Source organism: Saccostrea cucullata, unplaced genomic scaffold (assembly GCF_032062105.1).
Source record: "Saccostrea cucullata isolate Sc308-1 unplaced genomic scaffold, CSIRO_AGI_Scuc_v1 ctg295, whole genome shotgun sequence".
Classification (NCBI taxonomy): domain Eukaryota; kingdom Metazoa; phylum Mollusca; class Bivalvia; order Ostreida; family Ostreidae; genus Saccostrea; species Saccostrea cuccullata.
In genome coordinates this window covers 100,618-118,583 of record NW_026937303.1, presented here as the reverse complement: position 1 = coordinate 118,583, position 17,966 = coordinate 100,618, and the positions used below count along the sequence as shown (strand labels likewise).

Sequence of the window (17,966 nt, the reverse complement as noted above, 5' to 3'; positions counted from 1 at the left end):
ATTTGTTTCTTTTTGTGCGTTTTTTTTCAGTTGCCTTATTCAGTTTTTTAAAAAAAGACTGTTTTAAAAAAAATCAAATGACATTACAGACACATAGCTTACAGGGGGGCCTTCCAAGCACTCGGAAGGCCTGCCTAGGCTATTACACCAAACATTTATTTTATGATTCCGCGGAATTTTTTTATAGCGCATAAAACACAGGAGTTCGGTTAAAAATTGACACCCCCCCCCCCCAATTTCTGTTACAGTACGGTGAAATAATGGTAAGATAGTATATGATATATTTTTTTTAAAGATGGTACTGGAAGAAATTGGCCTCTACCAGAAAGTTTAAGCCAATGCTTAGTCAAATTTAATGCACTTCTGAACACAATTAAAGTAGAATTACAAAAATTGTCAAAATTCATTTAGAAAAAAAATTCATTATACATGTAGTCCATCATTCTTGAATCCTCCACATATATGTATGTAAATTACAGGCATACCTTGTGGTAAAAATAAGTATAGGGTGCCCCGTATATGAAACAAGTGCCTGTGATATAAATACCAAATTTCTTTGAATTCGCTTCTGATATTCAATATCTAGCTAAAACTTGTGCTTTTTAGCCGAAATAATTATTATTTTGGCATAATTGTTTGCTTTAGAAATAAATGTGAATGGATTTTTTCGATTCTTTTTTTTTTTTTTAATACATTCTCGTTCATAAATTTGCGAAGTGAAAATTTAATATTAAATGCCATGTTATGTGCATGGTTGATTCTCAGGGACCAAGCAAAATTTATCACAATGATGGGACCAGTACAAAACAAAATTCTCATTTTAAAAAAAGTACGTGTCCCATGACAATCGTATTAAAAAAAAAATATCCGTCCCATGCCTTTAGACATATATATAAAAAAAAAAAGTTACTGTCCCATGGTACCCCGAGTATATTTTGATAATGATGAGATTATTGCAACAAAACTATAAGGATGTTTTTCAGATAATCTGATTCAAATCATATCTTTGTTACGCTCCGAAATTCTGAAAGTTGCTGTACAACGACTATTATTTTAAACAACGATATTGTTTTCTGTTCATTTTCATAATCCATGTTAGCATGGTTAGGAATGCTTGCCACTTTGTGATATTTTCTATTAACGAAGATTCATGTTGCTTTTAGCCTTCGTTTGAGTTTTAAGTCATTGATTTTTTTTACAGTAAATTATTGAAAAGAAGTTTGTGTCCCATGTGTATTTAATGAAAAAAATGTTTTAGCCCCATGGTTTTCTTATATTTGTCCCATGCCTATTAGTACTGTAGATTCATGTGATAAATTCTGCCTGGTCCTTCACAAGAAAAAGTCCATAGTGCAGTTTAAGGGCGGTAACTCATTGTAATATTCCATGTCACCGGAAGTCTACTGTTCATGCTTGCTTTTTGTTTGAACTCAATACAATATACTGTACAACATTTCCAGACAAGGTATGCATCTTTTATTATTAAAATCATGTTTATCAGGTAAAAGAAAGCGAGCTCATGTAAAATAAATTTGTAAAATTAAAAGCCCGATTTTACAGTAAAAGGCGCGGTAAATAAAATTGTAAGCTAGGTTTGCAAAAAAAAAAATCCCATACACACACAGTCGAACATTTTTACTGCTGAGTTTGTTGGGTTTTGTTTAAATTTAGCAAGTTTTAGTTTGCATTACGGAAAAAACGATTTTCCTTTTTCGTACGGGCATCGACTTATTGCGCGAGTTACCCACAATCCAACACGCCATTCAATATGGCTGCGTCCTGATCCAATAGCGTGGGACGGTGGGCATTCTAACAAATAAGCTACAGGTTCATATCATTTGTGTCAGTTTCAAAATATATCTCTATTCAAGTAAGTGCTAAAGTAAAAGTCCTTTGCCGGGAGTTCAACAGCAAGGTGTTGAATGGAAACTCTGAGTGGCCTTGTGATATTAACTCTAGGTTTTACTAAGTTACAATAACAGTAATTTTTGGCTTCCAAAAAAGCTTGATACTTTGTGTCATTTTATAGTATTAAACTTACACAATGTATGAAAAAACAACTATTGCTTGATTTTTAGAAATTTTGAATTTTCTTCACAAGTTCAAATGTTTTGATAAAAAAAGTATAAATGCTGAACTGGAGATAATTCACACCTTATTCGCATTGAAATGTGCCTTAATGTATTAGGCCTAAGGCATTATAACTTTAATTTTAACAGGTTGGGCACACCCCCCCAAATGGTCAAAACCCCCGTTTGTGGTCAAACGTGTTTATCGGTTATTTAACCAAATGGTGGTCTTTTTTATTCAAATCCAATTTTCATTGAAATAAAGCAAAAGCGCATTTGAAAGGCATTGGGGAATTTTAATTAACATATTCATCGCACATTTAATACAATTTAGTCAATTTTCCATGTGGAATTTCTGAACTTTGAAAAACGAAACCCACAGCTGTTCGTGATGGCCGAACTATTAGCTCAAACAATACAAAAAATTATTTTGTTGTGTATAGTTCGGTAAAAAATACATTTAAGCAAGAGGTGTTAGTCTAGAGAAGTAACTTTTCAAACGATTTAAAATACAAATCTGTGTTTTTGGAAATTTTCGTAATGGTCACTTAGTGCTATAATATTCATTTTCCCTACATTTGAATGTAACATTTATTCTTTAGTAAACTCAGGTGACCTATTGCTATCCGTTAAACCTGTTCGTCGTGAAAATTTGAACATTTTCAGATTTTCTCTGCAACCACTGAACCAATTTCAACCAAATTTGGTACAAAGCATCTATGGGTGAAGGGAAACAAAAATTGTGAATTTTTGAAAGTTGGGGCCTGATTTGGGGCCAAAACCACTAAAATTAATGCAATCTTTAAAAATCTTCTTCTTTACTCCTGGACATCAAGCAGTCAAACTGTTTATATGATTGTAATCAGCAATAAGTCCTCTACCAAAATTGTGAAATTCATGGCCCTGGGGTCAGGAGTTTTTTGCTAGGGCGGGGCTAAATTAGTAGGTAGAAAATGCATTATTTTGTCTTCTTCTCTGCTGTATTTAATAAACCAAAAGTACATAGTTATTATGAGCAAGAGTGCCTCTACCAAAATTGTGAATTTTATGGCCCCAGAGTCAGGGGTTCTGGTGTTAGGGCGGGGCTCTATTGATTATGTAGTGATAATACATGAATTATTTGATAATCTTCTTCTCTGGTCCTGGGTATTAAATAAAAAGTACATAGTTATGATTAAGGGTGCCTCTAACCAAAATTGTGAATTTTATGGCCCCAGGGGCAGGGGTTCTTGTTTTAGGGTGGGGCTCTAATGATTATACAGTGAAATGCAAAATTCTTTGAACATCTTATCCTTTGCTCCTACTAATGATCTAATTACATATTTAAGGCTAGGATTTTTATTATTAAAACCCTCAATTCAAGGTTTTGAATTTTCAGAAAAAATAAAACAATTTTTTTCTCATGTAAAATAAATTTGTAAAATTAAAAGCACTTCCGGTTTTAAGTAAAACGGCGGGTAAATGGTAAGTGTAAAATTCATCGTACGAGTGACATTCAAAACGTTTCACCCGCAAAGGACAAAAAAATGCTGACGACTTTGTTGCACACACACACAAAAGTATCTGTCGGTAAATTATTTTTTTTACTGCCCGTGGTAGCTTTGTATGAATTGTTTAGGTCTCTGTTATAGCTTGCAGTCTAAGCATCATGTGTCCAGTGGTAAGGAGCCTATTAGAATAGCAAAATGTACAAATGTTAATAATTGATTTATCCAAATTTTTTTTAATTTCCTTCTCCTTTGGGACTTTTTTATTCTCATGTTCATAACTAAACCTACACATAAAAAAAATGCTGGCCTTATAATATGGATAATTTCAGGGCCCCTGCGGGGTACCTGAACCAAAAATAAATTAATGCTTTGAAATCTGCCCTTTGATAAGCAATGGTGCCACTTTCAAAATTTGTGAATTTCATGGCTTTTGGATTAAAACACGAAGCAAATACAATCGCTGGAAACTTGTTACATGATACTCAGGTGACCTATAAGGCCCGTGGGCCTCTTGTTTTCAAATAAGCTACAGGTTCATATCATTTGTGGTTTAGTTTCAAATGTTGTATATATATATTTATTAAATATTTTTGAATAAAAGATTTACAAAGTGACATTTGCAATTATTCCTGTTTTTATTCCAAGATTATGGTTTTCAAGTGATTATTTTAACATGAATTCACTGCATATCGCATTTTTATAAAGAATAAAAGCCATTGTGATATTAACTAAATAAAAGCGTTCTTACCATTCCTCTTATTTTACTTTTTGAAAATTAACACTTTGGGCCTCCGTAGTTAATTCAGTCTTTTGACCCAAGTTTGTGTCATTTTATTGGTATTAAACTTGCACAATGACAGAAATATGAAGTGATCAACACGATTGATAGGCTCAACTACGCGCGAGACGGAGGGAATTTTTCTTTTAAAGTTAAAACAGAGAAACATTACATTTGTTTACATAGGTGACGATCCCAATTATTTGAGTGGCACAAAAGCCGTCAAATTTTTTTTTTCGTTCAGAGTACAGATAAATATAAATTCCCCGTGAACTGAAATTATGATTTCAATTCACACAGAACGATTTTTATCTCCCATTTGGTGGTTAATGTGCCTAAATGTATTAGGCCTAAGGCATTATAACTTTAATTTTAACCTAAATAAATACATTTGTCATAAGAAAAAAATCCTTGTCAATCCATTTTTACATTTTATCCATCTCAGATTTTAAACAAATTGATCTGCAGCAGTGTATTTAAAAAAAACCGAACATCTAAAATGAATAGAAGAACATGTAAATGATAGAGAACGAACTTTAAAATAAAACTCTCTTGATTGTAGATTGCTGATAGTGTGAAATCATGGCATCTGGTTATGAAGATCATGCTTCCAAACGTATGAGGATGGACAAATCAAGTGAGGACCCGATCAAACCATCACCTTCTCCTGTTGTTCACGTGAGAGGTCTCTATGACAACATTTTGGAGAGAGACCTGACTAGAGCTGTGCAGCAGTTTGGTACAGTCAATTATGTTGTGCTCATGCCAAAGAAACATCAAGCTTTGGTTGAATTTGAGGATATTCAAGGTGCCACAAACTGTGTGAATTACTCAAATGAAAGCCAGATATTTGTGGCTGGACAGCCAGCTTATTTTAACTTCTCCACCAGCCAGCGCATCCAAAGACAAGGAGCTAAAGATGACAATAGACCAACAAATCACATCCTGTTGGTCACTGTCCTAAATCCACAGTACCCAGTCACTGTGGACATCATGCACACCATATGCAGTCCCTATGGTCAAGTGGTGCGTATTGTCATCTTTAGAAAAAGTGGATTGCAGTGCATGGTAGAATTTGATCATGTAGATTCAGCCAAACGTGCTAAGCAAGCTTTAAATGGTGCCGATATATACTCTGACTGTAATACCCTTAAAATTGAGTATGCCAAAACAGACAAACTGAATGTATTTAAAAATGATCAAAACAGTTGGGATTACACTAATCCAAACCTGAACAGTGAGGCAGCACCACCAAGAAACATGCCCCTCCTACCCGAGCCCGGAGGTGGGAATGCTCCCTACAACAGAAGACCAGGTCCTGGGGGCCAGGGCGGGTTTGGTGGGTATGGAAGAGAAGGAGCTCCAAATCAAGGTTACCAGGGCTACCAAGGAGGGGGCTTTGGTGGGGGAATGTATGACCAAGGTGATGGCTTTAATCAGGGGTATGGAGGAATGCCACAGAGGCAGGGAGGGTATGGGCAGGAAGGATTTGGGAGGAAACCTGGTCCACCCCCTCCAATGCATGATGAGAGTGGCTATGGAAGACCAATGCCCCCGCATGGATATCAAGACCAGGGTGGACCACTTCCTGGAGCCATGATACAAGGAGCGGTACTCATGGTGTATGGTTTGAATCCTGAGTATGTTAACTGTGACAGATTATTTAACATTTTCTGTCTGTATGGAAATGTTGCTAGAGTGAAGTTTCTAAAGAGCAAGGAGGGGTCTGCTATGGTTCAAATGGGAGACTCATTAGCTGTGGAGCGAAGCATTCAGAATCTCAGTCACATCACACTGTTCGGAAACAAGTTAACACTTGCAGTTTCTAAACAGGCATTCTTACAAGATGTTCCTAATCCTTATGAGTTACCTGATGGTACTCCATCTTTCAAAGACTTTATGGGCAGCAGAAATAATCGATATGCAAATCCTGAACAAGCAAGCAAAAACAGAATCATGGCACCAACAAAAGTTCTTCATTACTTCAATGTTCCTCCGGAATTATCAGAGCAAGTTTTGGAGGAAGTTTTTACTAATATGGGAGCAGAGTGTCCGGAGAAGATTAAACAATTTCCTACCACCAGTGCTCGAAGTTCATCAGGATTAGTTCAGTTCAAAGATGTAGAAGAGGCCGTGAATGCTCTAGCATTAGCAAATCATGCATCCATACCAAACCCATCGGGCAAAAGTCCATATGTGATGAAGCTCTGTTTTTCTGGCAGCCCTATTGGTGGTCGATAAAAGTAGAGAAAAGAAAACGCTCGTCATAATACAACAAAGGCTACATCTGTACTTGCATAGGCATGTGTAGGCCTCAGGAAATGGCTATTTGACCATTCTGCATAATGAAAACATATTTTTTGGCATGTATTTTGGAGGAAATATTTGAAATGGTGAAATTTAATAAAGTTAGGCCTAATAACAAGTTGAAAGCTATGGAATGACAGGGCATACATAATCCTTTGCTAATTTTAAGTTTGTATAGAAAATTACGAAGGTGTAAAATATGTATGTTTTATCAAGAAATGTTCCCAAGAACAATAAGATTTCATTAGATATTGTTGCACTGATACTACAAAAGATAATGATAAAATTGCTTTTTGTCCTCCAAAAATGATGTTTAATGTTTTTTTAAAATGAAGTTTTACAAGTTATTTTACATGAAAGAAATTAGAATAAAATTTGTTAATGTGAAAATTGGAATAAAATTTGTAAATGTATGATGTGGTGTATTTTTATGCCCCCCTTCGAAGAAGGGAGGGCATATTGCTTTGCTGCTGTCTGTCGGTCGGTCTGTCGGTCCATTTAGTTTCCGTTCATTTTCTTCATAACCGTTGCACATACTGAAATGAAATTTGGTATACAGGTATATCAGATGAAAATCTAGGTCAAGTTCTGTTTTGGGTACGATCGCACCATAATTGACAGAGTTATGCCCCTTGGACTTAGAAAAATTCCAAGTATTTGCAGTTTCCGTTCATTTTCTTTGGAGAGGTTGCACATATTGAAATGGAATTTAGTATACAGATTAGTCAGATGAATATCTAGGCCAAGTTCTGTTTTGGGTACGGTCGCACCATAATTGACAGAGTTATGCCCCTTGGACTTAGAAAAATTCCATATTTTTGCAGTTTCCGTTCATATCCTTTTGAGAGGTTGCACTTATTGAAATGGAATTTAGTATACAGATTAGTCAGATGAATATCTAGGTCAAGTTCTGTTTTGGGTACGATAGCACCATAATTGACAGAGTTATGCCCCTTGGACTTAGAAAAATTCCATATTTTTGCAGTTTCCGTTCATTTCCTTTTGAGAGGTTGCACATATTGAAATGGAATTTAGTATACAGATTAGTCAGATGAATATCTAGGTTAAGTTCTGTTTTGGGTATGATCGCACCGTAATTGACAGAGTTATGCCCCTTGGACTTAGAAAAATTCCTATTATTTGCAGTTTCCGTTCATTTTCTTTTGAGAAGTTGCACAAATTGAAATGGAATTTAGTATTCAAATTAATCAGACGAATATCTAGGTCAAGTTATGTTTTGGGTATAATTACACCATTTTTGACAGAGTTATGCCCTTTTGGACTTAGAGAAATTCCAATTTGTGGGGAAGGGGGGGGGGCATAAGTGTTTTACAAACATCTCTTGTTTTCCTTCAGAAATCTTGTATTCATTTTAAGTATTTAACATTGGTATTTGGCCCTTTAAAATGATGTCGTGGGTATTGGAAGAGAATGTGTTGGCTCTGATTGCACTCCCCCCTTTGAAATAGAACATTTAGAGAACATTTTTAAAATTCATTATGTGACAGGAAGGAAGAAAATGTATAACTGGACGGGGAATCGAAACTGGGACCCCTGCATCACTAGTCAGGTGCTCTAGCAACTGAGCTATCCATGACCCAAACCATTGCAGTTATCAGTTTTAATAAGCTCAATTAGATTTTATTTAATATTTGAAAATATGGCTATAAGAGCAGTTTCAGTCCTCAGGGTTGGGGCTCTGTTCATCCCCATTGCTGTGGTGGTCAGACAGGTTTTATAGCTGGTAGCCACAGGTATTCAATAGAGCACCTGACTGGAGATTCAAAGGGCCTGGATTCAAATACTGTTCTGGTATGTGGCAATTACATGTGGTGCCATATGCTCAGAAAGTGACAGGTGAAAGACCTGCCTAGGAAGAGCCTGGTTTGGTGTCTTCAGGGACAAGGACCTTTAAGCAATGAAAAAATGTTAAAGTTAGACAGGTCAATCAGAATGGCAAGATAGCTCAGTTGGTAGAGCAACTGTATAATCAATATTATGTTCACAACTTTTTTGAATGGCATCAGACTTACTGGTTCACTGGTTGCCACTAATGAATATATGACCTCTAATCATTTTGACCTTCAATCGTATGACCCCAAAATCAAGAGAGGCTCTATTGATTTTGAGGTCATACGATTGAATGTCAAAATGCTTAGGAAGAAAGTGTCTGCTTAATATCTTTGGATCTAATTGCCTTAACACACAGATTTCCTTTTCAAGGAGTAAATAACACCTACTATTATACCTCTATTGGTAATACTCGAATTTGATTGGCTGGCAAGAAAACTTTAAAACACAACAATGACTCCAAATGGTAGTGTTTACAGCAATAATGACCTAGGAATCATTGCATGTGGGATATAATGACCCGGTCATTATAATTAATGACCGCAAAATAATAAAAAAAAAAATCCTTTCTGAGTGAAGTTAATGCATAAAATAATAATTATTCGAGAAAAACATGTTTTTAAAATTGTGCATGGTCTGTTTTGCATTACCATACAGAATACGGTAAAATTTTATCGTTAACTTAAACGGTTTACTCATTTCAAAATATCGTTACAATTCAGTTCAATGGAATGTAGAAGCGGGTCTGTAAAGAGTTAAATTCTGTGTTAGATTTTGACTGTGCAGAGGAAAAGTAATCACTAGTTATAACAATGTATATCAACCAAATATTGTTTTAATCAGTAAAATCATGATGCAAAAACTTACACGACTTGCAGATGTCAATGTAAACAACTTCACTATACAGAGTGTAGCGAATCCTGATCCTGATCAAAGAAAAAATAGACTTTTCAATATACATCGGTATAATAAAACAATTATTACCCTTTTTGAGTTCAACATGGTGAAATAAGGACCCTCAATGACCTGCCCTGACCTCGACCGCTATGCGGCCTCGGTCAGGTCAGGTCACCTCGTGGGCCAGGTCTCGGGTCCTTATTTCACCATGTTGACCTCAAAAGGGGTAATTAATTGTATATTGATTAGGAGGTCACAAGGTCAAACGTAAGTGTCAAATTGGACATGATGAAGACAATACTTCCTACATACCTTACTTCCCCATTCGAGCATATGACCCTACTGATTTAACAGGTCAAATGACTGAGAAACCTTGGTTTGACAGACTTCAGTCTTGGTCCTCTGGTTCTTCTTGTGAAATGGATACGCAGCACAGTTAAGGTTACAAATGGAAATATCGGCGATTTTTTAAGATAAAAAATACATACTTTATTAGGATGGGCGAATCTTTTTACGAATTCACTGATATCAAAAAAATGTAATTTGGTTAAAATATACATGTTGGGGACATTTAGATTTTTTATTTAGACTTGTCATTTGATGTCGACGTCACATGACTTTGGCAATTATACTTGCAGTTTAGAGGTCATTTATAAATTTCAATATTGCAAGGGCATAACCAAGCTAAAAATCTTAGTTTATTTTATAATCCTTTTCAACACTTTATGTAGTTTGTGAAAAGTGCTGCGAACCTATATAGATTCCCTTTTTTAATTGGTAAAATTTAATTTGTTGAACGGCAGGTTTAATATTTTGCTGGTCAACTACATTAAATATAGCTATAATTGATTTATTTGCAAGATTTCAAGAGGTTCGCAGCACTTTTCAAATATTTTAATGCTTCTTGAGTTTATGTGTAAAATTTTGACAAGATACATTGAGGGTATGCCCTTGCAATAAAGCGATTTATCAGGGCCCTTCCATTACTTTTTCAATGAATCTGCATACAAACACACGACAGTATCACTTATCTGATAAATGCACGTACAGTTCATGAATAAAATACTAAAATATACATCGCATCCAAATTAATGGCTTTTTATTTTACCGCAAATAATATTTTATTTGAGAACAAAAGACATTTTTCATTGTAAAAAATGTGACTTGATCAGCCTCTCACTGTGTACAAACTGCGTCATTTTTGCGTGATGACGTCACATTGACAAGTGCATTGCGATCGATGCATCGTTTATATACTGTTGTGTGGTATTTAATAAAAGACAAAAATGCAATTAGTAGTAAGTTTGTATGTAGTATACAGCTATCCAGCTGTTTGAAATAGCAAATAATTTCATTTTGTGGTATTTTGAAGACCTGATATTATGCGTGACGTCATAGTAAACATTTCCCGTACAAATTAGGCCCCGCCTCCTTACTGTAACCTTAACTGTGCTGCGTAACTCCGTAGATTTTGAGGTCACAAGGACAACCTACAAATCACTCATCATGGCTGGTGTGTATCTACATATGATCTCTAATACAAACTGACAAATCATAAAACATTACAGAGGGTATGTATCACTATTTATTATAAAACATGTTTCAGAAAATATAAAAGAAACAGTTACATGAAAATCATCATGTACATGTATTTTAACAAATGAACACATCAGACCATTTGAGAAAACTGTCTCTATGACATGATTAATGAGGTCTTCATATAAATCTTGATGTACATTTCCTGGAAGTCCACAGCTGAGGTTACCTCCCCCTAAATCCCCCTCGACCCCTGCCCCCTCCCCCACGACCTCTGAACCCTCCACCTCCACCGCGACCCCGGAAACCACCGCCGCCGCCTCGGCCACCTATAAGAGAAGATTTCAAAACAAGTTAATCTTGCATTTGTATATATATTATAACAAAAAAAAATTCTAAAATCTAAGGCTAAGTATGCATACAAATATCTTCCTATTATCATGATAGACACATGACACAAAGAGCCATGATATGCTGAGTTGTTAGACACAGATTATCAGATGAAACTTGATAAATACTGTGAAGATAATCTAATGATCCATATAGAATGAGATGTGATACAGAACCTTGGATCAATTTACCAGTTCTGTTATCATGAAAAAATTTATTATGTACCCCTCGATAATAAGTAAAATTACATATTAAAGACATTTTTTTTCAAAGAGGTTGCATAATAAAACCAACACTAGCCTCTATCCTATGGGGTATATTACAAAAAAAAGTTTTTTTACGTATTCATAAGTGGCAGTGAACTCTTGGGAGAAATCAGAAAAAATTTGCTTAATACTTCAAATTATTTTATCATATACGAGGGTTGTCCCAAAAAGTCGTAGACAATGGTAATAACTTTTTTAACACGCAACCAATACTAACCAAATTTTGCACAGACATAAAACATTCAATGTTCTTTAAAATTGTGAATTCTTAAATATATACCTTTCATATTAATTATATATACCTTTCATATTAATTATATTGGGACGATTTATATGAAGACCGATATGGTCTGTCAGCGCACGACCAAAATTTGGAATAATTTATGCATATAACTTTTACATTTGTTTTTATTTCTTTGGTACTATGTAAAAGATTGAACTAAAATTTTAATCACTGAAACCAGAATCAAAATCTAAATAATATGTCAAAATTTCATATAAATAGCATTAGAAACAGACGACTGGTGGCATGATTTTCAAAGTGTTGTTCGAATTGAGATTGATGAAACTGACGTCGTCGAACGCGTGCCCGGCGCACGGAAATGTAATAAATTGTGTTTGGTATGTTTTATATTCATCAGAGACAGTGAAAGAGTACAGAAAGGACTACTATATAGGACACTATATTTTAATAGAAAAGTTGTTTTTAATAGTATGAGATTCAAAGATAGTTTTTCCTCTATATCGAAAAAAATAGTTTAATATTGCATGTAAAGTAGAGGTTCTGATTGTTTAACGCAGACATTTGCGGGGAACGTTCTGGGTCATGAACGTCGTCAAACAAGGTGTATTCTCTGCTGTCTAAAATGTACGGTGATCTTTCAACTAATTTGATTTTGACTAAAATTTGAATCTATTTAAGAAAACGGACAGTAGTTAATTTAAATTATAACCTTAGTCAAGAGTGGTTTTTCACTATAAAAATATTCATTTGGATGTTAATAGCCTCATGTTGCAGAAAAAGGGACCATGACGTTATGAGAGACGTAAATTACGCTTGCTTTCGTGCGCCGATGTACACTTACATGGTTTCTTTATTTTTTCATTATTTTCTTATTAAATGTGGTATCGTCATGAAACTTAAAATATATGATTATAGAATGTTACTCTTTGCTAGGAAAAAAAAAGAAATTTGATTTAGCAAAGAGAAAATAAACTATGTTCCCTGTCTACGACTTTTTGGGACAACCCTCGTATATACATGTATAGCATTGTTCGTGTTATCTAAAATAATTTGTAGCTTTTTTCATTTAATATAAATTAAGTCATGTGACATCATCATTCAAACAAATGTTACATTGCAAAAGATACAGAGGTGGATTAAAGACAACCTCAGGTCAAGGTCATGTCCCACTCAAAGGTCATAATCAATCTAAATATACATGTATCCTTACCTCCTCGTCCTCTGCCCCCACCGCGTCCTCCACCTCTCCCTCCCCCTCTACCCCGCCCCCCTCCTGACCCCGGGGGCTTTGGCAGGAATCTCTGGAGTGGTAACAGCTTGTACGGATCTATAAATAACTGTAAATAAAAACAAACCAATTATATAAAATACACTTACTGCATCATCCATTTACCTTAGAGTTTGTGTAATAGGAGTACTTACCTTTGTGCTTTTGGAAAAAGATTTTGCTTTCATATTTTCTGATAATTTTACAGAGAAATACTGCGACAAGGTCAAGGAAAGAGGCAGAAAAAAGAAAAATGCTCTAAACAAACATATTTTTCTTCATACCTTATAAGAAACAGACATCACTAAATCCAAAACAATAAACTCAAATTCATACAAGAAAAAACTGAATTAATCAAGGATACAAAATTTCTAATGGAACCAAAGATTTCATCCACTTTTCCAATTTGTTGTTTGTTTTCTAGAAAGATAGGAGCATTGAAATGTGGAACGTCCTCTATAGTGCTGACACAGACCAGGTCGTCTTCACACGGGTGGACATACTCCCCCAGCTCTAAAATACAGCTCTCATATATCAGTATTGTGTGTATACATCATGGTTGTGTCATGTCAGATTAAAACTGGAGAAAACTACATGTAATCTGAATGTCTTCTTTCTCTTCTCTTTTACAGAGATGGAAATTAACAGAATATCAGAATGTAAACATTTTCTATGTTGTGAATGATTAAGTTTTTTTTATTTTGGCAGCTATGAACAGATTTTAAAAATTAACTAAAATTAAGAAAAGATTAAAGTTTAAAGAAATTCATTTTTATAAGCTATACTCTCTGTTGTTACCATAGTTACTGTTTTACCTTTCACTGTTTCTGGAGGGCCTTGGTCAAATTTGTTTCCATATCCTCCTCTCCCACCTCTGCCTCCTACAAATATGTCCAATTTTTTATCAACAATCCCATAGGACTGACCAAATTTATAAACATAATTCAGGATACTAAAAAATAATACCTTTGTTCCAGAATTAAAGCTCTCTGTAGTAGTAATCAAGATAAACTGTTAGCTCGGTGTATAAATATGTAACTGATGTGTTAAGAGTCTACTGACCTCCACCCCCGCGGAATCCTCCCCCTCTTCCTCCTCCTCCTCTAAAGCCGCCACCTCCCCCTCTCCCGCCCCCTCCATAGTTACTCCTGAATCCTCCTCTGGACATTCTTCTCACTTAAAACTAAAAATACTTAATAAATTAGTATTTCAATACACCAAGTCACATATCAAAAATCAGCTTGATTGATACCTGCAACATATGCAAACATTAAAAAAAGTGTAGAAGAGCAAATGGGGTCAGATGGACAGAGAGGTGCAAATGAACATTACAGAACCATGCGGTTGCACCAGCAGGCAACTAACAAATTATACACAAAATACTGAACATCTTGAAACCAAGCACCTCTGTTAATGTTACTAGTGTAACGTTTTTCTCTCTATGGGGTGTTGGTTTTTACCCGCGTCACAAAATATTGTGGATCCCGTGTATAAAGTCAGGAACTCTAGATCTTTATAGATCTAACATAAGAACAACACCAGAGTTTGTTTCAACGAGTGTATTAATAATATCCAAGAGTAGTTTTACAAATCAAATCCAAGCTATGTATATCAACTCACTAACTCTCTCTCCTTATATACCTTGTCTGACACCTAACGTGATTTAGGGCACCTAGTTAGGGCGTTAGGCTCCATCGTTAGGGCACCTGTTAGGGCGTTAGGCTCCATCGTTAGGGCACCCTGTTAGGGCAATCGGCTCCATCATTAGGGCATCTATTAGGGCAATCGGCTCCAAGTATTAGGGCCTCTGCACCATTGTTAGGTGTCAAGACACTTGATACATTTAGGGCATCTGATAAGCACCATAATTAGGACACTAATTAGGCTCCAAGATTAGGGCACTAATCAGGTACCATGATTAGGGCTTATCAGATAAACAAAATTCTTATCTCTGTTTTATTTATAACAATAACATATTTTCATGTAAAACAAAAACATTACATTGGTCCCTCCTTTTGAGACATGACTTCCACTGTCATCAACAATTAAAACATGAACATGAATTATACCTAAAATCACATTACGCAAATAAAAAAAAATGCCTTATACACAAAAGCCAAACAAAATCAATAAAGACAAAAAAGTAAAACAACAAAATTATATCAAATAAAAATGTCACTGGATTAAATCAAATGTTCATCACACTGGTAGCTTCACATTAGTCTTTGGATTTCCCCGGCCTTATTCTCAACATTTTCTCTTCCCCTTTTCTTGATTTAGGCTTTTCTTCCCTAGGTTTTAGGCCGTATAAAGTTGACTGATACCTGACCTGCGGCATCAGTCATCTGAATTAATATAATTCCTTACAGTTCTCTTTTCAACACAATTCAGGTCTCGAGAACTGTCACTTGGTTGAAATCTTCCTCCTTCTCTCTGGTACCATGGGTTGTAAGGGCGTCCCCTCCTCCCTGGTCCTGTACTGGTACAAGTACTTGGGGTTCTCATGTTTTTATAGATACTGTTGAATCCGTCACCCGCGCTTGGAGGTTTGGCAGTATCCGCAGCTGCTATTTCATTATTCCATTCCCCATCTTCAACCTCATACACAGGTCTATAGCCTGGTTTGGTCTCCTTTATCAATTCTTTTTCCCAATTCGTAAGCATTCTTCTTGCATCGCATTAAGAACTGCTTCTTGGAGTGTCCTGGGTCTGGTCCGTTTCACTGCGAGTCGAAAATCCTCAGATTGTCCACACTTATCTAAGAAGGCTTGTATAGCATTTTCTTCAACTAAATGTGGATTTCCTGGATAGGCCCTTCGGTACAAATCTTCGATGGCCTGTCCTAAATCTCGCAGGGACTCACCCGGTAGTCTTCTTCTCAATTTGGCGTCTGCAATATACCTTTCTTTCATTGCAGAATGCCCGAATCTTTGGTTCATCTTATCCTTAAGTTGCTCATAGTCTTTCTGCACAGTAAGGGGCATTCCATATGCATAGCTCTCAGCTTGTCTTCGCAAGGTGCTAAGCAAAACTCTGCGAGATTTCTCGGGTCCCCATGAGTTTAATTCTGAGATGTTTTCAAAATAGTGTAAAAACTCATCCCAAACATCATCATTGGCCCCTGAGAAGGTCCTCCTTACTGGATATTCGTTGGTTCGTTGACCAGCATTTGGTGTCATAGGACTGTTTGTAGGTGTCCCGTCAGTAGTAGGAAATTCAAAATTGTACCCAAGTCGCTGAGGAGACTGATTACCCAAATAAGGAGTAGTGCATCCAGATTGCCCAGAAACTTTAGATTCCTGATAGGTATCTGTAGGGGCGTTAGGTGCACTACCACCAGTATAGGGTGTATCATGGGATATCAAAGAATTTTCCCTTTCCTTACTGGCATTCAGCAGACCTGATCCATACTTCCATAATACTCTGATTACCGTAACGAGCAATATCATACTTGTTATCGATATTAGAGAAATTACTGCATTTTCTCGAGATTCTTGCACGATCTCATTCTCTGGAAAATAGGTCCAGGTCATCATCATCAGGGAGCATCCCATCAAAGCAAAGAGTATCCAAATAAATAGGATTCTCTTTAAGCTTGGCCTTGGATTGTACTCGTTGTGAACAGAAAGACCCTGCGAGTTTTGCCCGAACTCCTGAAAGTTAGGACTGTCTGGCATTACTCGACTTGTGGGCTGCAAACTTGTTCTACACCCTGCATTGACCTCTATCCCAGAGTCATTAAGAGGAGCTGGACTGGCGAAGTACTGTCCTACCTTTCTAGGCGTAATTCTCCTCCTTACGATGGGTGTCTCCATTTCAAACTTTGTGTTGTCTCGTTCCTGTGTTACACGTAGAATAATTTCTATGGATCCCACCGCTGCCACCAATTGTAACGTTTTTCTCTCTATGGGTGTTTTGTTGATACCCACGTCACAAAATATTGTGGATCCCGTGTAGAAGATAGGAACTTTAGATCTTTATAGATCTAACATCAGAACAACGACAAAGTTTGTTTCAACAAGTGTATTAATAATATCCAAGAGTAGTTTTACAAATCAAATCCAAGCTATGTATATCAACTCACTAACTCTCTCTCCTTATATACCTTGTCTGACACCTAACGTGATTTAGGGCACCTAGTTAGGGCGTTAGGCTCCATCGTTAGGGCACCTGTTAGGGCGTTAGGCTCCATCGTTAGGGCACCCTGTTAGGGCAATCGGCTCCATCATTAGGGCATCTATTAGGGCAATCGGCTCCAAGTATTAGGGCCTCTGCACCATTGTTAGGTGTCAAGACACTTGATACATTTAGGGCATCTGATAAGCACCATAATTAGGACACTAATTAGGCTCCAAGATTAGGGCACTAATCAGGTACCATGATTAGGGCTTATCAGATAAACAAAATTCTTATCTCTGTTTTATTTATAACAATAACATATTTTCATGTAAAACAAAAACATTACACTAGTATAGTTAATAAAATGAACTGTTCTAGGAAGATTTTCGCTTTGTAATCAGTGTAAACAATTTGGTAAAGAAATAATGCTGAACGTTTAAAGCTAAGAAGATTATGAAGTATACATAATTGGAATTTAGAACTGGTTTTTCTCTTAAACATAATATTAAATGGTACAAACTCCCCCCCCCCCCCCTTCGAAATTTGATGGACATAACAATTTTTGACATACCATTTGTACCATCTGCAAGTTTAAATAAGCGTCTTTATTTGAAGTAGTTGACAAATAAAAACTAACTTCTGAAATATTACCTTTATCTTCAGTTTCTTTCTTAATCTTAGTTCACTTCTCATTCAATGTTTACCACATGGTACTTCCGGTTCTGATTTGTAAATAAAATCGAATCCTCTGT

General features: G+C 36.0%; 2 protein-coding genes across 5 annotated transcripts; one reads left to right on the top strand and one right to left on the bottom strand.

Moving 5' to 3' along the window:
• The first annotated feature begins 1,369 nt into the window (after positions 1-1,369).
• LOC134247812 (heterogeneous nuclear ribonucleoprotein L-like) lies at positions 1,370-7,057 on the top strand. 4 transcript variants are annotated; one of them, XM_062730203.1, is made up of 2 exons: positions 1,370-1,465; positions 4,900-7,057. In XM_062730203.1, exon 2 carries the CDS (start codon positions 4,920-4,922, stop codon positions 6,576-6,578), a length of 1,659 nt encoding a protein of 552 aa, XP_062586187.1. In that variant the 5' UTR covers positions 1,370-1,465; positions 4,900-4,919; the 3' UTR covers positions 6,579-7,057. The 4 variants fall into 4 exon arrangements, with proteins under 4 accessions (XP_062586187.1, XP_062586189.1, XP_062586188.1 ...); XM_062730205.1 differs by lacking the exon at positions 1,370-1,465 and adding an exon at positions 1,745-1,792; XM_062730204.1 differs by lacking the exon at positions 1,370-1,465 and adding an exon at positions 1,758-1,827.
• A 3,902-nt stretch (positions 7,058-10,959) lies between these two features.
• LOC134247814 (H/ACA ribonucleoprotein complex subunit 1-like) lies at positions 10,960-17,959 on the bottom strand. The gene is made up of 7 exons (XM_062730207.1): positions 17,866-17,959; positions 14,158-14,278; positions 13,911-13,976; positions 13,460-13,608; positions 13,251-13,310; positions 13,039-13,165; positions 10,960-11,257 (listed from the first exon to the last, which is right to left on the bottom strand). Exons 2-7 carry the CDS (start codon positions 14,261-14,263, stop codon positions 11,154-11,156), a joined length of 612 nt encoding a protein of 203 aa, XP_062586191.1. The 5' UTR covers positions 14,264-14,278; positions 17,866-17,959; the 3' UTR covers positions 10,960-11,153.
• Positions 17,960-17,966: the final 7 nt, after the last annotated feature.

Coding starts and splice junctions, on each gene's coding strand:
- LOC134247812 (XM_062730203.1), top strand. CDS start 4,920: ATGGCATCTGGTTATGAAGATCATGCTTCCAAACGTATGAGGATGGAC.
- LOC134247814 (XM_062730207.1), bottom strand. CDS start 14,263: ATGTCCAGAGGAGGATTCAGGAGTAACTATGGAGGGGGCGGGAGAGGG. Junction 13,166..13,250: donor CTTTTTCCAAAAGCACAAAG/GTAAGTACTCCT, acceptor TTTTATTTACAG/TTATTTATAGATCCGTACAA. Junction 11,258..13,038: donor TGGGGGCAGAGGACGAGGAG/GTAAGGATACAT, acceptor CTTCTCTTATAG/GTGGCCGAGGCGGCGGCGGT.